General features: G+C 48.9%; 1 protein-coding gene across 4 annotated transcripts in view; it reads right to left on the bottom strand.

The window, feature by feature from the left end:
* ATXN10 (ataxin 10) overlaps window positions 1-27,138 on the bottom strand; it is a 183,531-nt gene that overhangs the window by 138,220 nt on the left and 18,173 nt on the right. For all 4 annotated transcript variants that reach the window (XM_055000643.1, XM_055000644.1, XM_055000645.1 and 1 more), the window contains exon 3: window positions 23,632-23,714. In XM_055000643.1, the coding sequence (XP_054856618.1) occupies window positions 23,632-23,714 (83 nt within the window). The remainder of the gene's footprint in view (window positions 1-23,631; window positions 23,715-27,138) is intronic.

The raw sequence follows: 27,138 nt of genomic DNA, 5'->3' as shown, positions 1-27,138 counted from the left end.
AATGAGTTATGCTAATACATTATGCTAATGAGTTCCTGCAGCTCTTTTTCTACAAAATGACCCCTGCATCCAGGCAATGAATGTTGTTTAGGCACAGAGAATGAACTGCCCATTTATACATGACTTTTACAACACAGGAGCCTCTATGGGTTGTGCTGCTAACAGGAACCCTCAGTGGGTGAGCAGGATGATGCAGGTACTTTCCACACGCACCACAGAAGGTTTGGGAACTCCCAGAAACAACAACAAGAAAAACAGTATTGCAGCAGAGCAAACATTTGTACCCTGCAGCGCAAAGTAAAGAAGTATGTGAGCCCAAGACTCCATCCCACTTGCGTTCTATAGCAGGAAAGGGGGAGTTCATTAAAACAGGAAAGGGAATGACTTCCTGGTGCCTGACAGCAGAGCAAGCCAATGCCAATATGTCACATGCCAGCAGCACCTCCTTTGTTGTTGCTTTACAACCAGCTTGCTCAGCTGCAATGGAACATCTCTGTCCATCACGTATTTCAAAATCTGCTTTTAGGCAGGCGAAGGAAGGGCTTCAGAGCAGGCTGTGCTTCTCTATGATCTGTTTTTTTTTTTTTTCATAACTACAAAACACTACAGACTATCACAAGGAAAGGGGAGAGGGAAGGGACAAAGGGGGGTGGAAAAAGAAAAAGGGGGAGGGAATGAACTACAAACACTAAACACTACACTTCAATGTTTCCCTTCATACTGTCATAATACAAAAATAGCTCCATAGAATAATGATGGAGTGGTTAATCATACAGAGAATAAACATTTCAAAATCTGATTAAACTTTCCTCCCCCTTCTAGGTCCCGGACGCAATTCTCTCTGTGCAACTGCTGTTGCGATGCTCTCCTCCTCCCCCCCCCCCCCTCCGGCTCCTCCTTTTCTTCGTTCTTGGTGCAGCAGAGTTCTGGGTTTTTATTCTCAAAATCCTTTAGTTGATCTTCTGATAATATCTTATAGGCCTGATCTTTATATCTGAACCATATTCCTTCCGGGAATAACCATTTGTACTTTATTCCATGGTCCCTCAGAAGAGCTGCAAACTTTTTATATTTAAAACGCCGTTTCCGGACTAGAAATGGAACGTCCTTCAAAATCTTGACTTTCAAACCATAAAGTCCAAATCCGCATTGTATGAGTTATATAGGATGGTGTCCCGAATCTTTTTAGATGAAAAGTCAATAATGATCTCACGAGGCAACTGTCGCTTTGTTGCATATTTTGAAGAAGCCCGACGGACCTCCAAAATGGCGCTTTTAACCTCTTCTTTAGTCGTCCTCGCGGGTGTCGCCAGTAGTTCCGAGACCAAATCCCACAGATCCTCATTTTCCTCCTCTTTCACGTTTTGGAGACGCAAAATTGTCTGCGTTCATTCCACCTGTAGCCCGATCAGCTGGTTCTCCACCAACTTCAACTCCTTTTTTGTAGCCTTCACAAGTGACGCACTTTCCAGAGCAGACTTTTCTGCCCCCCCCCCGCTGCTGCCTTAATGGTTTTCACCTCGCTTTCAATTAAGCCCACCCTTTGATCAGTTTCGTTCAGCTTGTCAACAAAGGGTTTTATGGCTTCCACCACCGCCCTGCGCACCAACTCTTCGAGCGACTCCCCCTTCAAGGTAGCCGAGATTGACTTACCGAGAGCGGGACTTTGCTTCTTTGCTGCCCTTTTGGGGGGGGGGGGCGCCGACAAAATTCTGGAACTCAACGAAGGGGAAGAGCGAGTCTTCTTCAGATCAACCTCTCCTTCACAAACGCTTATAGAACAGAAGGGATTCGCTTGTTTACAGGCTTCCGCCTGTTTCTTTTACTTGCCGTTTCTCGTTGCCCGGCGGCACTCGAGGCGCCGCGCACATCTGCCGGCCTCCATAGGGACAAACGGGCAATTCCCCCCCCGCATTGGTTTCGGGGAGTTCTTCCCGCCGCGTCCCGGACCCTGGCTCCCTCCCTGGGAGTCCTGGGGGCTAATCCTTGCAGATCAGCCGCCCGGTCAGGGTGACCGGTCGTTTCCTCACGGACCAGCCGAGAGGAGCGTCCGGCATGGCTGAGAAAACGAAACCGAATCGCTTCTCTATGATCTTGTACTGAAACCATAACAGAGCCCACCACAATGCTCTTGCATGGAACCTGCCTACTGAACAGACTTGATGCATGCTGTCAAAGCTCCAGAGGGGCGTTAAGAACATCAAGTGGAACAACTTTGGTCTCAGCATCTGCACAGCCTACCTCTGATCTATTATCACACCTGGGCAGAGAATGCACTAGTATGAAGGCATCAGCAGGCTCTCTCCTCATTGAAAAGAAACTGGTGTTCTTTCAGGCACTGCATTATTGTGCACACGTCTCTTTTCCCAGCACTTCTTTCACTATGAAAAATAGCTGCTGTGGTCTGGGCAGCCTGGCAGGCATTTGCAGGGTTGTCTTGCCTACTATTTCCCGCCTGATTTGCGTCAAGGGTGGGGGAGCGAGAATTAGAATGTCTACCTAAGATGCTTTAGTTCCCTGGTGTCAGGGCTTGCCGCGGCTGCTGCTGGGCGTGGCACTGGGCGGTCTGCTCCTGACGTCACAGGGGGGCCAGGGACTCTGCAGGACCCTGCTCTGTGGAAGGAGGGGCGGTATACCTCACCCAGACTCCCTCTCAGTCCACTCGCTGGCCTGCTCAACCTGGCCGGCTTACCCTCTGCGTCCTCCTTCATCTCCTCCTTCCAGAACTCTCCTCCAAGCCTCCACCCTTGCATTCTACTGCTCTCACTCCACATCATCACTCCTCACTCACACCCACCCCCCAGAGCTCTTCCCAGCCACCCTTTATAGGGTTTCCTCTCTCTGCCCCGCCCTCCTTCTAGGCTTGTTCCTTCTCCTGACCGGGCCCAGCTGTGCGTCCCTCCAGGTGTTTCCCCCCAACCACTAATCCCTCCTGGGCTCCTTTGCTTTGCTGGTAGGGTGGGGTTGAGTGCAAGCCATCCCCAGCTGAGGGCTCCTTGGCCTTGCTCACGAGGAGCTGCCCCAGCCAGCCTCTGCGCTGCCAGCTCAGCAATGCTGGGCGGGGCTACCCATCTCCTCCCCCAGAATGCCTGTGGCAGCCCCCCCTGGAGAGGCTTGGCTTCTAGCAACTCCTGAGCCAGGCTGCTGTCTTCTAGCCATGGTGTGGCTCTGGGCTGTAGAGGCTGCTTCCTCTCCCTGCCAGGTAAGGGCTCTGCTTGGGTTGCTGCTGCTGCTGCTGCTGGTCCCACATTCCCCCTGCTGTGGCCCTTTCCCTCTGGCCTGCTTAGCCCCCTTTCTTCCCCCTGGAAGGTGGGACTGGCTGGTCTCTCCTTGCCCCCTCCACCCCTCTGAGGTTCTGGCCTTTTACCCCTTCCCCCTGGAGTAGGTAGGTTCTGGCCCTGGTTGCCGGCTTGGGGGGTGGGGTTGCTGCCACCCTTTTGTCCCCTGCTGTTCCCTCTTGTCAAGTCTGGGGGCTGGGGCTCAGACCCCGGACACACACCCCCTCTTAGCCTGGACGTTGGCTCGGAGGGGCCCGGCTCGAAGAGGCGGGACATGAAATCCGCATCCAGGTGGTTGGCCCCCCGGCGGTACACTACGGAGAATTGGAATGGCAGAAGGGAAAGGTACCACCGCAGGATGCGGGGGTTGTGCTCCTTCATCCTGTGCATCCACTGGAGTGGCGCGTGATCTGTCATTAGCGTGAACGGGTTGTTGGCTAGGTAATACCGTAGTGCTCCTATGGCCCATTTGATGGCGAGGGCTTCCCATTCTACGGTGGCATACTTCTGCTCCGCGGGCTGGAGCTTGCGGCTTATGAACAGGATGGGTACCTTTATTCCTTCTTGCTCCTGCATTAGGACTGCCCCAAGGCCTGAGGCCGACGCATCGGTTGCCAATATGAAAGGCCGCTCAAAGTCCGGGTTCCACAGCTTTGTTGTGTCGGACAGGGCGGTGCGCAGGTCAGTGAAGGCAGCCACCTGTTCCGGGGTCCAGCTGAGACGATTGGGGCTGCCCTTCTTCAGACAGTCAGTCAGGGGGGCTGAGCGGGCCGCAAAATGTGGGATGAAGCGCCCATAATACCCCATGAGCCCCAGAAACCGCCTGAGCTGCCGCTTGGTTTGTGGTTGGGGCACGTCTGCGATGGAGGCCACCTTTTCAGGTGGTGGCCGGACCTGCCCTCCCCCTATCACAAAGCCCAGGTACCTGAGTTCCTGGAACCCCAAGTGGCTTTTCTTGGGATTGGCCTTCAGACCCGCTTTCTGTAGTGCCTTGAGGACCCTTTCCAGGTGCCGTAGGTGGGTGGGCCAGTCAGGGCTGAAGATGACGATGTCATCGATATAGGCCATCGCGAAGTCCCGACAGTCCCCCAGGACTTGGTCCACCAACCGCTGGAAGGTAGCTGCCGCCCCGTGGAGGCCGAAGGGCATGCGGCGGAACTGGAAGAGGCCCCGGGGGGTGGCAAAGGCGGTTTTCTCCCTATCCTCAGGGCGCACTGGTACCTGCCAATACCCCTTCGTCAGGTCGAGGGCCGACAGGTACCGGGCTGGCCCCAGCTGCCCGACCAGGACGTCCGCCCTGGGCATGGGGTAGGCATCGAACTTGGCCACTTTGTTCAGTTCCCGGTAGTCGATGCAGAAGCGGGTCGTCCCATCCGGCTTCGGCACCAACACTATAGGGCTGCGCCACTCACTCTGGGAGGGTTCAATGACCCCCATGCGCAGCATCTCCTCCGTCTCCTGGTTCACTGCCTCCCACTGCTTCCGGGGAATGGGGCGCCAGGTCGACCGGGCAGACTGCCCCGGCTGGGTTGGGATGGCATGGTGCACTAATTTTGTAACCCCGGGGCGTCTTGAAAAGACCCCGGGCACTCGCTTCCACAGGTCCTGCAGCTGGGCCTTTTGGGCAGGGTCGAGCTGAGGGTCCACCTGTGGTTCCTCGAACTCTGGGGCCTCGGCAGTCCATGGCAGCTCACTGTCAGGAAGCTCCAGGGGGTCCTCAGCCAGCCGGCACTCCTGGCTGTCCCGCTCATACCACCTCTTCAGCAGGTTCACGTGGAGCGTCTTCCTCTGACGTCGACGAGGCCCACACTGGACCTCATAGGTTGTGGGCCCTAATACTTTTGTCACCACATAGGGGCCTCGCCAGGGGTCCCCCTCCTCCCTGGGGAAAACTGTGCGGTGGACGAGGACCTTCTCCCCTAGCTGGAAGGTTCTCTGTCACGTACCCCGGTCGTACGCAGCCTTCTGTTGTGTCTGGGCATGGGCCAGCTGTCGGCCTGCTTCCGCTTGAAACTGCTGCACCCGCTCGCGGAGTTGGCTCACATACTCCTGGACTGGGGGAGCTGGGGGGCTGGCTTGGGGACCCCATTGCTCCACCAGGCGGGAGAGCATTCCCCGTGGCTTCCGCCCGTACAGCAGTTCAAATGGGCTAAAGCCAGTGGAGGCCTGGGGGGTCTCTCGGAGGGCAAACATCAGGGGATCGATATACAGGTCCCACTGGTGAGGTTTGTCATGCGTCATCTTTTTCAGGGCCTCCTTAACCGTCTGATTCAGGCGCTCTGCCAATCCATCTGTTTGGGGGTGGTAGGCAGAGGTGAACACCTGCCGGATCCCCAAGTTCTGACAGAGCTGACGCATGGCCTTTGCTCGGAAGGGCCCTCCCCGGTCCGTCAAGATTTCGCTGGGCAGCCCCACCATCGCTAACAGCTTGGACAGTGCCCGGACCACCCCCGGGGTCTGCATAGTTTTTAAAGGAATGACCTCTGGGAAACGTGTGGCATAGTCCACGATCACCAGGGCAAAACGGTATCCCCGGGGTGTGCGTGGCAGTGGGCCGATGAAGTCCATCGCTATCCGCTGGAAGGGCACCCCCATCACTGGCAGCGGGGAAAGAGGGGCCTTTGGCGGGCGTCTCGCTGCCACCCTCTGGCAGGTGGGGCAGGAGCGGCAGTGTGCCTTCACGTCTGCGTTCACTGAGGGCCAGAAGAAACGCTCGAGGATCTTCCTCAGGGTCTTGTGGTGCCCCAGATGCCCGGCCCATGCATGCTCATGGGCCGTGCGGAGGACTTCGGCCCGGTAGGCTACTGGCACCAATAGCTGGCGGACCTCCCCCTGGCCATTTGGGGCGCGAGCTATGCGAACCCAAACCCCTCCTTGCTTCTCGATGCGAGGGAGCCGTTGGGCCCTCCGCTCATCCCGCACCTGCTCCTCCTCCCGAGCTGCTGTCTCTCGTAAGTGCTGCAAGGACTCATCTGCCCCTTGGGCATCGCGGAATGGGCGGTCTGCCGGGGGTCCAGCTGGGTCTTCAGCCCGTGGTTCTGCCCCTGGTCTGACAGAGGGACCCTCGTCTGGGTCAGCGGCCTCCTCCACTTGCAGAACTGGGGCGACTCGTGGGCCTGCCACCCCCCCTGCTGCCTCTCTGAGCAGCCTGTAGAACTCCGGGGCATCTCTTCCCAGCAGCATTGGGTGGGGTAAGTGGGCTACCTTGACAACCTCTATGCGACGGATCGCCCCCAGGTATTCCACCATCACCCAGACCGCAGGATACGGCAGGGTGCGGCCCATCACATCCGTCACCGGGATCCAGCGGTGCACTGGGGTGGCATCTGGGACGAGTTGGGTGTGGATCGCCAAGACTGCACTCCCTGAGTCCAACAGGGCCTGCAGGCTCTGCCGGCCTATCCTCACGGTGGCGCACAGACTCTGTACCCTCTTGCCAGCTGGCGGATTAATTTCCCAAGCCAACGCACATACCACGGGCGAGGAGGCTGTGAGGGCGCAGGTTTGCATCCGCTGCTCTACAGCTTGCATTAGCTCTGCCTGAGCTGTTTGGAAGGCCGCCTCCAGCTTCCCCCGTATCCTGTCCAAGCGTTCCTCCAGCCACAGTCTGAGGTCTGCTGGGGCGTCGGCGTCGGGATACATCCCTTCGACTGGCGCCTGCGTCGGAACGACTTTCCCCGTACGGGCCACCAACTTGTCAGGGCTTGCCGCGGCTGCTGCTGGGCGTGGCACTGGGCGGTCTGCTCCTGACGTCACAGGGGGGCCAGGGACTCTGCAGGACCCTGCTCTGTGGAAGGAGGGGCGGTATACCTCACCCAGACTCCCTCTCAGTCCACTCGCTGGCCTGCTCAACCTGGCCGGCTTACCCTCTGCGTCCTCCTTCATCTCCTCCTTCCAGAACTCTCCTCCAAGCCTCCACCCTTGCATTCTACTGCTCTCACTCCACATCATCACTCCTCACTCACACCCACCCCCCAGAGCTCTTCCCAGCCACCCTTTATAGGGTTTCCTCTCTCTGCCCCGCCCTCCTTCTAGGCTTGTTCCTTCTCCTGACCGGGCCCAGCTGTGCGTCCCTCCAGGTGTTTCCCCCCAACCACTAATCCCTCCTGGGCTCCTTTGCTTTGCTGGTAGGGTGGGGTTGAGTGCAAGCCATCCCCAGCTGAGGGCTCCTTGGCCTTGCTCACGAGGAGCTGCCCCAGCCAGCCTCTGCGCTGCCAGCTCAGCAATGCTGGGCGGGGCTACCCATCTCCTCCCCCAGAATGCCTGTGGCAGCCCCCCCTGGAGAGGCTTGGCTTCTAGCAACTCCTGAGCCAGGCTGCTGTCTTCTAGCCATGGTGTGGCTCTGGGCTGTAGAGGCTGCTTCCTCTCCCTGCCAGGTAAGGGCTCTGCTTGGGTTGCTGCTGCTGCTGCTGCTGCTGGTCCCACATTCCCCCTGCTGTGGCCCTTTCCCTCTGGCCTGCTTAGCCCCCTTTCTTCCCCCTGGAAGGTGGGACTGGCTGGTCTCTCCTTGCCCCCTCCACCCCTCTGAGGTTCTGGCCTTTTACCCCTTCCCCCTGGAGTAGGTAGGTTCTGGCCCTGGTTGCCGGCTTGGGGGGTGGGGTTGCTGCCACCCTTTTGTCCCCTGCTGTTCCCTCTTGTCAAGTCTGGGGGCTGGGGCTCAGACCCCGGACACCTGGCAACTAGCTCGGATTGAGCCAGTTCAGACTAATTAACTCCACAACTATTCAACAACTTCAGGGAGAACCTGGGTACACAACTGAGGGTTCCCCTAAATTTCTCATTTATGTCCTCTGTGGAACACAGGGGGACAGGTCCTGTGTGGATACACAGAAGCCCTGTACAGGGTTCCTCCCCACCAATATCACTCTCCTTCAAAACCGCACACCAATACGTGGCCTCTAATTCAGACAGCAGCCTTTCCCAGCCCAAATCTGCAACTCAGAAGGGTGATGCTGACCCATCCTACAGTAAGGGCATCTCCCCTGCCTCCGGTTCTGGGGGCACTGACACTGCTGCTTTATCAACAGAAGGCTCACATCCATTTTCGGCATCTCTCCAAAGCTCTCGGTTTCCGTTGCCTTGGCTGAACTACACAGGCAAGAAAAGAGAAAGGAAAAAAAAGTATGTGGGAGGGAATTTTAAGTACAGAGAGAAAGATGAGAGAAATAAGTAAATTCTAAGATATTAGAACAGTGGGAGAGAAGGGTCCAAAAGCTTCCTAGGCAGAAAACAAACTGAAAGAAGACGGTGCCTCCTTCAGACAGAGACAAGAACTTAAAGCCCTGAGCCGCCTCCTAACCCAATGGGAGGAATCACTTGTGCTAAGAATAAGAATCTCCAATGTCAAAATTACTTCCTCAAACAATTATTACATTCCCTAGTAGAAAAGGCACATAGAAAAGGCTATATGAGCAAAGATTTTAGATTATGTTCCTGGGAAATAAAAAGACTGTTTAGTTAGTTCCAAATAAACTTTTTGCTATGTTAAAGGAACTAATTAATATGCTCGTTTTTAGGAAATACATGAATTAGAAGGCTGTAAGATGGATTTAAAAGCACTTTTAAAACATCCATCTACTGCACGTCATTTCTGCTGCTTTATTCATTTACTATACCGTTAAAAATAAACTCCTCTCCACAGCCCAACCACAGTAGTAAAGGCATCTGCCAGGCACTCAAGAGGCACTGTGTTGTTTTTTTTAACCAGTTCCAAACTTCTGGACATTCTGGCCTTTCCTACCCACTTAACCAACACCACAATGAGAACTTAAAATAGATGTCACTGGATGAAATTAGAGAGAACACACATATCCTCATCAAGATAACTAATAAAATATATTTCTGATTTCATTTTTCCAAATGTTCACTCTCTTCCCTTCCTGGTTAGAACATATATAATTTCCAAATTAATATAGAGTGCATTCAGATGCGAGAGAACCTGAATTTTTGTCTTTGCTCTTTAATGTTTGAGCAAATCAGTTGCCCACCTCAGCCAGCATCCAGTTTCCAATAGTTACCAGGCAGTTGATACAGAGAAGCCCACAATCCGGACCCACCCAAAGACCTGCTCCCCAGCACCTGACAACCCGTTTGCCTTTGAAACCGAGAGACCCCATTCAGCTGTCATGGCTAAAAGCCAACAACAAACCTTCATAAATATCCTCTACGAATCTGCCCAGTCCTCTTTTAAAGCCATCTAAGCCAGTGGTCATCCATTATTTAAAGGAGTCTACGGCTGTTGTTTTTAAAAAAAAAACGAGTTGCAATTTTAAGTCATTAAAAAAGCATTGTAACAGCAGAAGGCCCTTTCATAAAGCTGCCTCTTTATTTACAGAGGCACAAATCAAGAAGGAGAAAATGACAATGGGCAACAGATTCAAATCAATGGTATAAAAGTAACAAATCTTCCAGTGATACCTTAACAAATTAAACTGTGTGTGTATTAAATCACAATCCATCCCTGCTGAATAACTGAAGCCCCAACCTCAGTCTTGAGGAAGGGCTATTGGCAGAACTGTGACACAAACACACCCATTTCTCCTCTTCATCTACTTCTCTTGTGGTACCTAGTGGCAGCAGTGGGCTGGATAGAGGTTAATAAAGTCCACTTGGACAAGACAGATGTACTGGTAACAAGTACTTCAACTAATCACGGAAGTGGTTAGTGGCTCATCCTCAGCTGGAATGAGGCTTCCATTTAAAGATCAAGTTATCACTTTAAGAATACTATTAGGTCAAACTCTATATAGACAATCTAGTCTTGTACATGGAATGAGGCACCTTTCATTGACTCCTCTGGCACGCCAGCCATGTCTCTGGCTGAAGGAACTTTTTTTGGGGGGGGAACCTAGATTTTAAAAAGTAAACCAACTTCAAACAGAATAGAAAAATGATGCCATTCATGACAGGTCTACACACAAACATCTATAAATGGTTTCCAAATATATCTAAAAATTGCCCTCTATATGCCGTATGTTCATACACTGATAAGGTTGTAAGGTTCTCAATCCACTGAATTACGGAAGGAGGGCATTTATCTCTCCAGTGTTATAATATACATTTTTTGGCTACAGTAAGGGCACAAAGAGTCCACTTTCACTGACCACTGTTGAGCTTCCAAGAAACAGGCAAATAGTTTAAAGGTATTATTATTGTTGTTGTTGTTGTTGTTGTTAACATTTCTAACCCGCCCCTCCCACAAGCGGGCTCAGGGCGAGGTAAAACAGTTATAAAAACACAATAAAATATTGAACAACTATTCATAAAACAACAGTTCATATTATAAAATCAACAAAAAGATAATAACTGTCCCAAGACGGGGTCAATTCCAAATTCCTGCCCATCAACATACAGGGGGAGGGAAGTGGACAGATAGCGTACTGCAACCCATATGTGGGTCAGCTAACAAAGGGCACTACATAGGCCCGTGCTGTACCCATTTGTCAGGCAGCCGGCCAGTGGACACTGTATAACCCCACACTTAGTGGGAGACTGGTGGGAGGCTCAGTAAAGATCACATACTGGCCTCAAACATACACCTGGTGGAACATCTCCACCTTACAGGCCCGCCGAAATGATAGAAGATCCTGACGGGCCCAGGTGTCCTCAGACAGAGAATTCCACCAGGTTGGGGCCAGGACCGAAAAGGCCCTGGCCCTGCTTGAGGCCAACCGAGCCTCCCTGGCACCAGGGACCACCAGCAGAGGTTTTCCAGCTGATCAGAGCATTCTCTGGGGCACATACGGGGAGAGGCGGTCCCTCAGGTATGCTGGTCCAAGTCCATTTAGGACTTTATAGGACAAAACCAGCACCTTGAACCAAATCCGGAATTCCACGGGGAGCCAGTAGAGCTGCTGCAGAATTGGTGTAATATGTGTCTGTCAGCTTCCACCATGAGCACTACTATGCTGGGCACCGGCACGCCTGACCTTGATTCTGGGAAGCCATCAGGGACAGTGCAGGTTCTTGGTCTGTGGAAGGACAGGGTATACATCACCCTCGCTCCCTCTCAGTCCACTCGCAGGCCTGCTCAACCTGATAGAGTCCTGGCTACCTCCCCTTTCTCCTCGCCTTTCAAAGCCTCTGCCCTCCTCACCTCCTCTGGGCTTGCTCTTCCTCCTGTTTTTCGTCTCTCTCACTCCTCCTTCTTCCAGCTTCTCTCTCTCACTCTCTCCAAACTCCACCACGCTCCTACACAACCCACCCCATCCTGTGGGTGAACTTCCCTTTTATCCCTTCATCTCTTCCCTGCTCCACCTGTCAGCCACGCCCCCCTCCTGTACTCTATCCACTGCCCTGGCCAACTCAGGCAGCTGCACCTGGGCTTGCTCTACTGGCTGATTGGGGCAGGTACACCTGTGCCTCCTTGGCTGGTTGCCAAGCTTTTCCTGCCGATTGCTTCAGGCAGCTTCACCTGGGATTGTTTTGCTCCTGGCTTCTCCTGGACCAGGCTACTGCCTTCTAGCTGGCCTGCAGGCTGGGGCGTGGCTCTGTGCTGCTTTGGCTGCCTCTTCTCCCTGTCTGGTAAGGCTGCTGGCTGACTGCCTTTGCTTCCTGCGCCTCCTCCCTTGGATCTATTCCCCTCCTGGGGGTCCTCACTCTCCCTGCCCGGCCCCCTGCCTTCCTACCAGAGGGTTGGGCTAGCTGGCTTCCACCTGCCTTGCCTGACTCTCTGAGGCTTGGGTGCTTCTTTGCCCTCCTGTGATGGGGATGCCTCCTTCCCCCCTTCTGTTGTTGGTCTGCTATGATCCTGGGTGCCCGATGAGGTGGCTGGGTGGCTGTCCCCCAACTGCCTCCTGTCCCCTTCTCCTGGTAAGTCCAGGGGCTGAGCCTCAGACCCCAGACAGTGTTCTATAAGGTACACCCGTCAAAACACATGCAGCAGCATTCTGAACCCGCTGTAGTCTCTGGATCATATCCAAGGGCAACCCTCCATAGAGCGAGTTACAGTAATCCAACCTGGAGGTGACCATTGTGTGGATCACTGTCATTAGGTCCTGGGCTGAGAGATAGGGGGCTACCTGCCTGGCTTGCCAAAGATGGAAAAAAGCAGCCCAGGCAACCATCGTGATCTGGGCCTTCATAGATAAGAAGGAATCCAGGATCACACCCAAACTCCTGACTGATGCAGGGTCACAAGTAATGTCCCCCCCAAACACTGGGAGATGGATCCCCTCCTCCAACAGCCCACAGCCCAAGTACAAGACCTCCGTCTTCACAGGATTCAACTTCAGCCTGTTCTGTGCCACCCATCCAGACATGGCCTCCAAAGCTCTCAACAGGGCATCAGGGGCAGAGTCAGGTCGATCGCCAATCAGCAGATACAACTGGGTGTCATCTGCATATTGATGACAACCCAGTCCAAACCTCTGCACCAGCTGGACGAGGGGGCGCATATAAAGCCTGAACAACAGGGGAGAGAGTATTGCCCCTTGAGGGATACCACACACCAGAGACTGGCATGTGGACAACCTCTCCCCCAGCGCCACCCTCTGTCCCTGAACGTGGAGAAATGAGACAAGCCACTGCAAGGCCATCCCTCGAATCCCCACGTCAGCAAGGCAGTGGGCCAACAACTCATGGTCGACCGTGTCAAACGCCGCTGAAAGGTCTAACAAAATCAGCCGTGCCAACCCGCCACAATCCAGATGCCTACGGAGGTCACCCGTAAGGGTAACCAACACTGTCTCCATCCCATGGCCTGGACAGAAACCAGACTGGTATAGGTCCAGGACAGAGGTCTCTTCCAGGAAAACCTACAGCTGTTCCACCACCGCCCGTTCAATCACCTTTCCCAGAAATGGGAAGTTCGATACTGGGCAGTAACTGGACAGGTCAGTGGGGTCCAAATATGTTTTTTTCAAAAAAGGCCTCACTACGGCTTCCTTCAACGCCCTGAGAAAAACCCCAGAGCTCAATGATGAATTAATATCCTCCAATTGGGACCCCAATGCGTTGACACTGGCTTTCACCAGCCATGACGGGCAGGGGTCCAGGGATCACGTAGTGGGCCTGACCAGCTGCAGGATCCTGTCTATTTCCTCCTGGATGACCAAAGTTGGACCGGAAGACGGCCAAGGGGTCTCCAGTTCCCTTCCAGTATCAATCGTGGCAGGCAGGTCGCAAAGGGGAAACAAGATTTTGTCTGCAAAAAAGCTCCCAAAAGCCTCACAGCTGATGCCCAAATTTCTAATTTGTTAGTCCCCCTGTGAATGGGAGACCAAGGACCAAACTACATTAAACAATTTTGCCGGGCAGTAGCTTGCAGATGCTATGGAGGCGGCAAAGTACTCCTCCTTCGTTGCCTTCACAGCCACCTCATAGGCCTTCATAAACACTCTATAAGATGATCTCACCCCTTCGCCCCAATTCCACCACCACTCGCTCTAGCTGACTCAGTTCCTGCTTCATCTGACATAGGTCCTCTGTGTACCAGGGAGCCAGTCTGAAATGGGGATGGAGAAGGCAACGGGGAGCGATTTCATCAATGGCTTTTAAGAGACCGTCATGCCAATCCCCCACCAGCTCATCTAATAAACCACCAGGAGGCATCAGCTCCCACAGAGCATTCTGGAAACCAATTGGATCTGTAAGTCTCCAAGGGCGAGCATAAATTAGCTCGATGCCTATGCAGGAAAGGGCTGGCATACCCAAACAAGACCTCAGGACATGGTGGTCCAACCACAGCACCGCCTTAATAGCATCCAGATCCACCTGAATCCCCACCCCAAAGATCAGATCCAGCGTTTGGCCCGCTTGATGCATAGGAGCTGAAACAAATTGGAAGAGACCCAGTGCTGCCATGGAAGACACCAGGTCCACAGCCTGAGAAGAGGCGGCATCATCGACATGGACATTGAAATCACCCAAGACCAACAGCCTGGGGGCTCCAACGTCTACCCCGATACCACTTCTAATAAGCTCGACAGGGTAGCTACTGGTGCGCTAGGCGGTCGGTACACCAACTCTCCTCAGCATCCCACGCCAGACCAACACAATCAATGCCAGTGATCTTAGGAGCAGGGAGTATTCTGAAAGAGAAAGACTCTCGAGTAAGTATTGCCACTCCCCTGCCCCTGGCCATCCATCCAGGACTGGTGAAGGACCAAGAAACCTGGGGGGGGGGGGCAGTTCTTTCAAGGTGACTGTTTCGCTTTCCCTCACCCAGGTCTCGGTCACACACACCAGATCCACTCCCTCCGCTGCAATAAAATCCTGCAACATTTTGGTCTTATTGTTGATGGACTTGGCATTGCACAACACCAGTGCCCCACTACCAGCATGCCTTGGGATGGGACGCAGGTTGGAAGGACGCCGAGCCCTATCACGTGTCATGTCTGACTGTACCCATTCATACATGCCAATGATATTTCTGTATATTTTATATTGTATGGGGTAACTCCATTTTGTATGCTTCCACAGAATCTTGTTGCTAGCATTCCAATGAGTCCTCACCCATTCCCAGGTGGCCAGGTGTTTACCAGTTAGGTTTCCTGCTGATATGTCTTCTCCCTCTCTGGAACTGATAGCAATAAAGCAGGCTGTTCTCACACATATCACACAGCACCAAGTTGTATGGGATAAGGGAAGGGGGATTGAGCAGAAGTAGAAGAGGCTTGTAATTTTCCTATGTAACCATTCTGGTCAACTTTCTACTAGAGCTACCTAGGGGCCCACCTTGCTCTTAGGTAGACCTTTGGATCTGATTATGGGAAGAACAGATTTCTGAATAAAAGTCATTTAATCCAGCATCAGTGTCTTGTTGCAATGAACCAGGGATCTGTCTGCTGTAGTCTGCCATCCAGAGCCTGACATTTTGACCAGAATCCCTCTTCAGTCCTTTGCACCTGAAACCTGGAATCATGGGTACCATCTTCATGTTGTCTGAGCCAGACCCAGAGTTACCAGAGCCAGAGGACCCGTCAAATCAGCGGGGACCGGATACTACCCGGGAAGGAACTTCTATAGGACAAGTCTGTGACCCCTAACCAAGTAGAGGTTCTAATGGACCATAATATCTCAGCCATGAGGGGCCTAAGGGGGAACCTTACCGATGTATCCCGAACTGGGAACGATGAGGGGGAACCTTGCCAATGTATTCTGAACTGGGAGCGATCCCTAAAGCTGCATCGGAATATCGTCAATGGACTTTACCAGCCCCGCACAAGTGGAATCCACAAAGGTCCACAATGATCAGGGAGGGGACCCGACGCCATGGCACTGTGTACTTTTGAAGCTCCCTAGGACTGGAAACCTACGTTGGAGAACCAACGACGCAGCTGGTCGCCCCTACCGCTGGGAGAGCGGGATGGAGCCTGAGGCCAGGGGCCGCCGAGCCCCATTCCTTAAGGGAGGCACCAGAGCTCCAGATGTTGAGCAGCCCACTGACTTGGTGGGAACTGGGAGCTGCGGCTGGGCCAATTAACCAGGAGTGGAGCCAGAAGCTGCAGCCCTTACTGCTACAAGCGGCGCCAACACAAGCGGTGTTGGGGGATGTACAAATGGGAGCAGCAGCCAGGCCAATCTACCAGGAATGGGGCCAGACGCTGCCGCTCCCTATACCAGCACAATCAGTGTTTGGGGATGTACAAATGGGAGCCGCAGCTGGGCCAGATAACCAAGAATGGGGCCAGACGCTGCCCCTCCCCAGACCAGCTCAATCGGTGCTGGAGGATGTACAAATGCAGGAGAGCCTTGGATTAACCCCTGAAACTAAGTACGCCATAGGGTTTCACTCCGTGGTAAATGAAACAAGACCCTTTGAATCCAGCGAGCGGAAAAAGTGGTTGAGACCCAACCTTTACAGAGAGTGAAGGATGGATGGCACCCAACCCGAGCGGAATTAACACGGGCTATTCGGAGGCAAGAAGAGTGGGAATGGTATCTACTTAATGAGCGAGCAAATGTGAGTGCTCCAGAACCACCAGTCCGGGCAGAACCTGAAACGAGTGAGGAACTAGAATGGCCCGCAGTTTCCCCACTAGTGGAGACTCAGGCGTGGACTGTACTGTGGGGATGAAGAGAAGCGCGCCTACAGACTCCTGAGCAATGTAGAGAGGCTCAACTGGTACCAATTACCCAGGCCATCACAACTGCAACGATGGGGCTGGAGGAAAGGAGTACCCTACCACGTTCTCAGGTGACTCAAAGCATACCGCCTCAGGGAGCTAGGCCAGTACCCGGGGGAAAAACACTACCGTTGAAACCTACCCACCCCTTGCACGGTGCCGAGGCGCCAGGGGGAAGGGGGAATGGACAAACGAACTTACCGAGTCAACACCTCACAATGGTACCACAAAGCCCTAAAACACTCCCGGGGGGACCTCAACCAAGAGGGGCCCCGCAGGCCGCGGAATGCGTGAGAGCAGCCACAAGCACAGCAGGGAGGCGAGGGCCCCAGAGCCTACTGACACCAGCCCAAGTAAGTACCGGAGCTACAGAAGCAACTCAGGGATTGAGGATGGCCCCACAAAGTCAACCACAAGGAGCAGCCGCCGTTGGTTCAACGAAAACAGGACAAAGAAGCGGGAGGACCCAAAGTTACCGTCCCGCCGGGAGCGCCAGGAATCCCAATGTCAGCCGCAACAAGGAGGGGTGCTGCAACCACAATTAGGAGAAGCCCCACAAGCCGCCCCACTGAACTTTGTGCCGCCAAACCAATCCCAAGTTGCAGGAGGACCGGCGGGGCCACCTATGGGTGCAGGCACCAACAGGAGCCACCAGATACTGCTGGGACCAACGGGGCCGTGGCAACCCAACCCTTGGGGGGAAGTCCCGATTCCACGAGCAGTACCACAGGTGATTCCACAAGTTGTGCCCCAAGGGATCCCCCAAGCCGCTATCCATCAAGTTATACAGCCTGGAATCCCTCAAGCCGCCAACTTGTGGGGAGGAGCCCCAATTCCACAAGCAGTGCCACAAATAGCTCCCCAAATTATACCACAGGGGATCTCTCAAGCCGGAGCCCCAGCACCCAATGGCAGCAAGGGGTGCCTCAAGGATGGTTCAAATTACCCTTTGATGGAAACCCTCGAGACTTGGGTTTCTTTTTAGTGCAAGCCATGGAATTTTTCCACGACTGGGGACATTTATTCCCTTCAGAGCAGAGTCAGGTGAGTCATTTGGGGTCCCAACTAGTGGGGGCCGCTGCTGAATGGTATGTAACTTTACATAACATGAGAGTGCCCAAGCTGCAAGATTTAAATGCATTTGCCAATGCACTCCGCGCTCAATATGATGATCCCCTGGAAGGGGAGAGGGCCAGAACAAAGCTCCGAACCATCGTACAAGGGTCCAGAGCAGTCCAGGAATATGCTGCCAAATTCAGACAACTATGCAAAACAAAATTTACTCGCATTCAAATTTTAATATCACTATATATAACACGTATTTTAATTTCACCTACCTTCTTTCTCATATCACTCTTGGAGATAGTGCCGGAAAATAATTACTTTCGAGTAGAAGACAGATTTTTCTTACAAGTGAGGGGCGTCGCGATGGGCTGTTCCGCGGCCCCTAGTGTCGCAAATTTATTTATGGGCAGATTAGAACGTGAATTTTTTTGCAATCCTGATAAGAACCCTCATTGGAAGGGCATCCTCATCTTTGTCCATTTTATTGATGATTTATTTTTGGTGGTGGACAATACCATAGATGTCAGCGAATTGGGGGATTGGATGAACAGTGTTCATCCAAATATCAAGTTTACCTGGCAGTCGAGTGGAGAAAGGGTTAACTATCTAGATGTAACCATTTACTGCACAGCCGATGACACATTAGCAGTGTGTCCCTTTAAGAAAAAAACTGATAAAAATTCAGCTTTGCATTACAAATCGTTCCATCCTGGGCATTTAAAAAATAATCTGCCCTTTGGATAATTTCTTAGGGTTAAAAGAAATTCCACCAAACAAACTGACTTTGATAATGAAGTTCATAGGATGATTGAGGACTTCAAAGAACGTGGCTATCCAGATAGGGTTTTGCACAGAGCCAAACAAAGTGCAATTAATGTAAACAGAACAGACTTATTATCATCAAAGGAACGTGTAAAACAAGAACGTTTGGTTGGTGTTTTTGATTACAGTGCCAAGGCTAATTCCATCAGACGGGCTATTTTAAAATACTGGCCCCTTGTTAATAACATCCCTGGTTGCCAGGTTCCACCGTTAATAGCCTTCAGGAGAACGCGTAATGTTAGAGATGTTATCATCCATTCAGATTTGCACCACACCAAGAATAATTGTGATACAAGTTTCCCCAAAGGTTTACACAAATGTGGAAGATGTAAACAATGTTCTTTGATCATGACAAAGGAGGAAGTAGAACAGCTTGATATCAGGACTACACGTGAATTTGTCAACTGCAGCACAGAGGGAGTAGTGTATCTCTTAAAGTGTCCATGTAGTCTATTATATGTGGGAAGCACTATTCGTTCCATCAGGACAAGATTATTTGAACATCAGACCCGTATAAAAAATCATGTATCAGAAGCACTGCTGATACATCATTACTTAGAAAAAAACCATAATGAAATGGACATGTGGTTTACTGTGTTATTCAAGGCTGGTGCAAGGACTCAGATAAATGTTATGAGGGAACTCCGAAGGAAGGAGACCTTCTGGATTTATAAGCTGAACAGCCTGATTCCCAGAGGCTTGAACGTGGCAAATGACTTTTCATGTTTTCTGGGGTAAATGGGCAACTGTGCAATGATAGCTTTAAACAGAGGCTCTCCTCACTGAGAAGGCGTGGTTGGCTTTTTTGTATTTAAGTGCAATAAAATGGGATGTAATTACAGTAATGACACAGGAAGTGATTCTACTATTGGGTACTCAGTGAAATATATTGGAATGTGATTCAAGTAAGTGTTCTTATGTTTGTTACTGTTTTTAAGGGTTGTAATTGATTAATACCACATGGTATGTATTGTAATTGATTTGTTGTATTTTTCCATAGTGACTGTATTCTTTGACAAAAATATTATTGAAATGGGCTTGATAAGGATCTAGACCACCCGTTGCCCCTGGTCCGAATACAAAGCACCCTGGATCTTGAAGTCTGCTGCGAGTTTTAGTGTTTGGATGGTGCCAACTCTGCATTTGCACTTTATTTATTGGTGCAATAATATACTATGGAAGCACTTAGAGCACTAAGCACTTTACTGATTGAAATGGAAGCCTAAATGGTGCCTGTATAAATGTGTTTCTAACTCACGTTACAGGGGCAATAAGAATAGATGTGGTCTAACAATTAACTATGCCATTGTGGTGACTATATGTATTACACATAGTGAAATTAAAATACGTGTTATATACAGTGATATTAAAATTTGAATGCATTAGTAAGATTACGCGGGTAAATTTTGTTTTGCATTGTTCAGTTTACCGCATTACTTTCTGTTGTGGTTGAATTCAGACAACTAGCATCCAAACTCCTGGGATATCATGAGGAAGTAAAAGTAGAATTATTTCGTAATGGATTAAATGCTAACTTACTGGACAGAGCGCTAATGCAAAATGGCTCTAGCCTCCCCTACATCTCACCAGCAAGCTTCCAAGTTCCCCGATGTTAAAGTGGCCAAACAGACAGGCAGACAGAAGCAGACCTCACCACTGGCTGAGCAGTTCAATGACCTACCCACCAGAAGCTTACATTGAAGCTCAATTCCACGGGGCATCTGGTGAGGCTCTAGCCGCACACCGTCATCCCGTGATATAGTATAGTTTAACAAAGCTCCAAGCACACCGAGTACGACGGACACTGGCCTCCGCAGGTCACACAGCAGAAAGGCAGCAAGGCAGCCCCTGGGCAGCCCCTGGTACATAAACATCCTCAAAAATAAACGAGTATTCTAACAAACATGAGTAATGACTTCCTCCCCAAAAGACCAAATAACCGGACACATACTGGAGAAACATGATCTGACCACAACTATCCATGCCTTGGCAATTTCCAGGTTGGATCGCAGAGTACCCTCACTATTCATGGATTCAGGACTCACAATTTCACATATTTGCAGTATGACTGTGTGACCTGTTTTTACTTCTTTTGAGCCATCTTCATAATCATTGCACCATTAAATTTGATGGGAAATTTGATTGTTTTGTTACCTGCCCCCTGCCTCCCAGGGTTCACAGATTTCACCTTTGGGGCAATCCCAGCAATGGATTCTTTTTGCCCCAGAATGACAAGTGTCTACTGTACTATAATGTACCTTATATAGGGCTGCCTCTGAGGAGCATTTGGAGATGGTAACTAGTTCAGAATGGGGCAGCCAGGATAGTAACAGGGACAACCAGTATGGTAATAGCAATCAAGGAGTCAGATCTGGATTTGGCAGACCCAGCGTTGTATATATTTGATTTGAATCATATGTACACTTTACTCTTGTGTACTTTTTATGACCCTTATGCAGTTCACAAACAGTGTGTTAAGGAAAAATGCAAGATTCTTATCTAGACAGCCAATTAAAATACATCTGGAAAAGAGTAGATAAATTATTAATTACCAGTAACAGATAAATATAACCAGTTTAATCTAGCTTTAAGCAACTTCAAAGCTTTATTTTTTTTTAAGTAATCTCAGAGCAGGTGCAAATGATGTCACAGTTTGCTTTAGCAACCCTGTTATTATTTACAAAATAATCACATGATGAAAAATAAAAAGATTCAGATTGAATGTAAACCAATCACGAAGATTTAGCTGTCACAGATTATAAATAGATGTCATAGATATACAAGATTCTGATAAGGGAATGATCAAGAAGAGGGTATTTAGGTGACAGATCTATGCATCTGTGCGTCTGAAAGGCTTCCAATGCATTTCATAGATAGCTAAAATCTGAATATTTTAAAGCACATGCAGTTATGTTTGAGAAATGTTATGTTTCCTGCATGCATAATTTCATTATCAATACATTTATGTTTCAGTTGTATCTATTTTTTGATATCTTATCTGAACAAAAAGAAAATTAGAGGTTATCTCAATAAAGATTAAAACTCTAAGAGAAGTTTCTGTGTGCACTATTGGAAAGGAATTAACTTTGGAACCCACATTTAAAAAACTGTACTGAAAGATAGGGTTTGGGGGGAAGGCCTTATCCAAAAGACCCTTTTTGAGTTCTTTGAGGCTGTCTAATTTTAAAAAATAATCTTAAGAGCGGAGCAGTTCAAAACTCTAATTGGGTGCAGATTCCTTAATCCATTATACCAGGGTCTTTTCCGCACTTGGCTCCTCCATCGGTTCTGGCCCCAAACTGCTTTGATTTCTCTCCAGAGTTCTGCATACATGGTCAAAATACCCTGAATCAGTCTCCAAACTGCTTCCCAGATTTTATTGCATTCTGCACAGTGAAAGGCTGCATCAGCGCATCAGCTGCAGAGTAGATTTTTCCCTGGGTTTTCTGAAGTTTCTTTCCCGCACACATACCCCCATTTTTTTCCAGCAGAGTCAAACCACGGCTTCTTTTGAATGGCAGAATGCTTTCTTTGGTTTGAGACCTAGTCCTGGCCCTGCCTTTCACCTTTCCCCTTCCCCTTCACAGGCCCTGTCTGTGTCCTGAATCCAGTTTTTTCTTTTTAATTTTTTTTTTAAACAACCACCTTGCAATATTGCAACATTGGTGCAATATTTTTTATTTTTTTTAAACAATGATGCAACATCGCTACCTTGATGCATTAAAAAACAAACACAAACCTGTAACCAACTGAGGAAACTAACCGGTCCTCAGCTGACCAACTGACAAAACAGAAAGCCCACAGCAGAAACGGAACATTTTTCTAGTGCAAAAAAAATAAATAGACACCATTTTGGTTCGACTCGGTCAAGTGCAGAATTACAGAGGCCCAAAGCAGATCCGATTTTTGTGGACCGAATACCAAGAAAACCCATTGTAGTAATAACAACAACAACAACAACAACATTTGATTTATATACCACCCCTCAGGACAACTTAATGCCAACTCAGAGTGGTTTACAAAGTACGCCATTATTATCCCCGCCACAAAACACCCTGCGAGGTGTCAGGGCACATGCAGAAAACACCCAAGTTTGAATCCTGCTCTGCTGTGGAAAGTTACCCAGTGAGCTTCCATGGCACAACAGGGATTCGAATGTGAGTCTCCCAGATCCTAGTCCAATGCTCTACCCACTACACCATACTGTATCTTCTATACATTATGCAGTGAATAACAGTGTGGAGAAATGCTCTCCATCCTAGAATTCATCCCACTATTTCAGCTATTGGGACTGCACCCTGTTTATGGTTTAGAACCCAGCTGCAAGCCTATAGGGGGCAGAGAGGAAAGGGCCATGGACTGAGCCATAAAGCCCAAGCCCAGAACACTTAGCACTTACCCGGCACTTGTCGTCTCACGCCTTGCTAGAATGTCGCACCTCAAGGGACAGAGGGAAACACGCCGTATTCTCTTCCTCTGAGGAAGATCAGGACAATGGAAGGGGGGTGGAGTCTCCCAGGGGTCATTATAAATTCCAAGAACATGGCAAAGAAGCTCTCTTCCACCTGGAGCAGCTCTTTGGAGAGGCACAAGCCATGCAAGATTAAGTCTTTACCCAGGGACCCCATTTTGTCCATGTGGCAAAGGACAACGGGGAGAAGTCCCAACCATGAGAACGAAGGTAATGCTGAACTTTCAACTGCTGCAATTCCAAGCAAAACTAGCCAGTCCTGTTTAAACTTTGTTTAAGATAAGTAGTACGGGGAAAGGGAAAGTTGGATGAATACTTGTCAGAGATGCTTTAGGCTGACCCTACACTGGGCAGGGGGTTGGACTAGATGGTCTGTATGGCCCCTTCCAACTCTATGATTCTATGATAACTGCATGTTTTCACCTTTTCCTTACTCAGTATTTTGAACAGACCATGTATACTTTTTTAAAAATCTGCTCATTAAAATTTCTTATATTTTTTTATGTTCTAAGCCTGATCTCTGTAACCACAGCATGCCTATTCGGTCTTGCTATCCGAAGAGCAGTATTAGAGAGGACAGAAGGTTAAGTTCACCATCCCTGGAGTGCAATACTTCAAAAGTGTTAAGTTGTGATTGATTGTGCCCATGCTGGCTGGAAGGAGCAAAGCAAGAGGCGTAGCAACTAAGTAGAGCCTCTAAAGGGCAATGCAGATCCAGAGTGCTAGCTGTGCAAGAGTAGTTGATGGAGGCAGCTGGTGATAACCAATTTGTTTCTAGTAACCATGGAGACTGAAAGAAAGAGGCAGCATCGCCAAGCAGAGAGCTGAGGCGGCTGTGGGGGTTTTCCAGCCTCCTGGGAACCAGAAGGGACAGGGACATGTGACTCCACTGCTTCACAAACACCACCACTCTGCTCCAATATCTTACCTGTCAATGACGACTCCAAGTCAGTTTCTAATTTCTGAAGCAACTCAATCAGGTGGCAAGACACATCAATCAGACCCAAGTTCCTATTATGAAAAGACAAATTTTAATATTAGAGCCCTTCCAAAAGAAAGCAAAAACCAGAGAAACCACACTTTTCTACAAAGCTGCATCACTACATAAAGTCATACTGTAGTGTACTAAAAGGCCTCTGGCAATGAATGCCAGTGCTCAATGAATGCCAGTGTTCAGAGGCGGCCGCAGGCGAGGGCCGCAGCGTCTGCAACCTTCTGTGGCCTCCAGACTTCCCAGGCCATCCTCCAGGCAGGAGTACCCTGCCCGTCCAGACCAAAAGACGCCCCACCATTTGTGTGACTGGGAGTTTCCCATCATGTTGCTCTCAGCTTTGCTGGGCCAGCCCGTTTGGCTTGGTGAGCGCAGGGAGGCTCTCTCTGCCTGATCCTGCCTGGCAGCCACATGTGTTCCCACTGCTGCTCCCAGCCTCCACACCATATAAGTAGTGCAAGGGGGAGAGGAAACCCCGCTGGCACCATGCCTGGGTCAGGCAGTGCTGGGGGGGGGGGCGCACTGGGGTCGATGTTTGCCACAACAACCCTCTCTTTATTTCCCCTGGCCAGGAGGAAGGCTTCCCAGGGAGCTCTGAGGTTGCCTTGCTGCTGTTGGGGCTTGTGGGAGTCCTCCCAGTGTCCAGGCATTTCTGGATATAGACAAGGCCATGTTGCTCTTCCTAGATCTACATGCAGCCTTGGATACAGTAGATCATGCTATCCTGTTGAAGTGTTTGGAGACAGAAGTAAGTATCAGGGGATGTGCCTTGGACTGATTTAAATCATTCCTCATGGAACAGATTCGAAGGATTGGGGACCTGCTGACTTTTTTTTTTAATCAACAATAGTTTACAAGTTTTGAAGAATATGAACATTACAATAACTTTTAAACAACACATACATTATATTACCAAATATCAGAAAACTGAGTCAATGTCTGAGCAATTCTTATTTTTGGATGTAAATCATGCATGTCTATAAATTCAAGAAAAGGGAACCATTTCTCATAGAAATTAGACCTGGCAGGAAAGCGTTCTGCATTGAGGATATTATCATTAATCTTATCCAGGATGAAATGGTCCCATATCTTAGAGAGCCACATCTCTTTAGTTGGCACTTTCTTTAGTTTCCAGACTGAAGCTATCGCTGATTTCGCTGCAACTAAAAATATTGCTATAAGATTCCTGATAGCTTTTGAGATGTGCAGAATCTTCCATTGGTCTAGAAATATAATTGAAGGTGATAATGGAATATCGTAACTCATAATCTGTTTTATTACTTCCAATATTTATTTCCAAAATGTGGCTATCCATGGACAACCCCACCAACAATGAGAGAAGGAACCTACCTCATTGCAACCCTTCCAACACAGGGGAGAGCAAGAGGATGACATTGTAGACAAGTGCCACCTGTGAATAATTTTAAACGTTTGGAGTCTTATAGAAATTACTTTTGATGTGAATATTGAAGATGACCAGATTTCCTCCCATTTTTCCTGTGCTTTTTCAATATTGCAATCCTGATGCCATTTGGATTGGCAAGGTAAATTAGTACTTTTTAGACAAGAGAGCAGAATAGCATATTTTTTAGATATCATCCCCTTTTTCTCCCTCTGTGTATTGTTTAAAATTTGTTCAAAATCAGTCAAAGGGGTACTCATAATTTTTTAAGATTTATACTCTGTCATGTTTTTAATCTGCAGGTAAACATACCAATGAATTTTCTTTTGCGTTTTATTTTCCAATTCTTGTTTTGACATAATATCTTTCCCAGAAGCTATGTCTATAATCCTATTGAGTTGCATATCTTTGAGGGCCAAGTTATAATTACTGTTTTTTCCTGGTGGAAACCATGTTTGATTGTGAAAAGAGGAGAATCTTGAAATCTAGGAACTATTTTATCTCTTATTAAATCCCATTCTGATAGTACTGCTGACAGTAATATGTTATTATTTAATAGAGGGCGATCCTTTCTTTGATTCCAAATCAAGTCACCAAGTGAGAATGATTTTGGGAGTGAACACAATGGTATAGTCCAAGTAGAGAGTTCAGGTGCTGATAAGAGTTGTAGAACGTTAAACAGACTAACTGCTTTTTGGTAAATTGCCAAGTCAGGAAAATTTAAACTTCCTTTTGAATGTTTCAACGAGAGGATATTAAAAGAGACCCGTGGAGGTTTGTTTTGCCACAAAAATCTATTCAGAATTTACTGCCATTTTTGCAATTGGGTTATTGATATTTTCACCGGAACAGATCTAAACAGGAATAGAAGTTTTGGTACGTAGAAGGATTTAATTATGTGGAATCTATCCCACCAAGAAAGGTTCAGGTTTTTTTTATTTTGCATATCTGATTTTATGTCTGAAATTATTTTATCATGATTAAGTTTAATAAGATCATTAACACCCACTGATATTTTAATACTTAGATAAGTTAACTGTTTATTAGTCCACTGAAAGTTACATGAGTTTTTTATCTGATTTATCTTGTGACTAGGCAAATTCACTGACAAAATTTGGGATTTTCCTTGATTTACTATCAGTCCTGAAATTCTACCAAAGATTTCTAAAAGGTGATGTAAATGCTTTAAAGACTGATTGGGGTTTTTTAGATAGAGCAACATATCGTCAGCGAATAAGCTGATTTTAAACTTGGATGTCCCTATATCTATACCATTTATGGAGTCATTTTCTCTAATCGCTATCGCTAGCGGGTCAGGGGCAATGGCAAACAGTACAGATGACAACAGGCATTCCTGCCTAGTTCCACGTCCAATGTTGATTGAATTTGATAACTGCCCATTTACCTTGATATCTGCTTTTGGTTGATTATAGATAGACTGAATTATAGATAGAAAGTTATCGCCAAAGTTCATCATTTGCATAGTTTTAATTAGGTATTTGATTTCAACCAAATCAAAGGCTTTTTCCACATCTAAGGATAGAAAGGCTGCTTCTATTTTATTGAATTTACAATGAGCTGGGAGATTTAAAGTTCTATGAATGTTATTAGTTATGCCACGTTTTGGGATGAAGCCTGCTTGATCTGAGTGGATATATTTGTCTATAAAGGTATTAAGACATTTTGTCATTATTGCAGTAAGGAGTTTGTAGTCATGATTAAGTATTGAAATAGGCCTGTAAGAAGCTGGATTTAATGGATCTTTACCGTGCTTTGGAATTATTATTGTAGCCATTTCCCAAGTAGGTGGTGTTTTCCCTGATGTTGCTATGGCATTGCATGTCTTTGTTAGATGAATGGCTAGTATCTTTGCATATTTTTTATAAAATTCCACAGGGAACTCATCTGGACCTGTCGTTTTATTATTTTTATCATAAACAACTCCACTGGGCGGAAAGTATATAAATTCAGATTGTAATATCCATATGTGCAAAGTGCTTAGTGCAATAAATAACAATACAGTAGAAAAATTCATACATCAA

Source organism: Eublepharis macularius, chromosome 16, assembly GCF_028583425.1.
Source record: "Eublepharis macularius isolate TG4126 chromosome 16, MPM_Emac_v1.0, whole genome shotgun sequence".
Taxonomy (NCBI): domain Eukaryota; kingdom Metazoa; phylum Chordata; class Lepidosauria; order Squamata; family Eublepharidae; genus Eublepharis; species Eublepharis macularius.
This window is presented reverse-complemented; position numbering and strand designations above follow the sequence as displayed.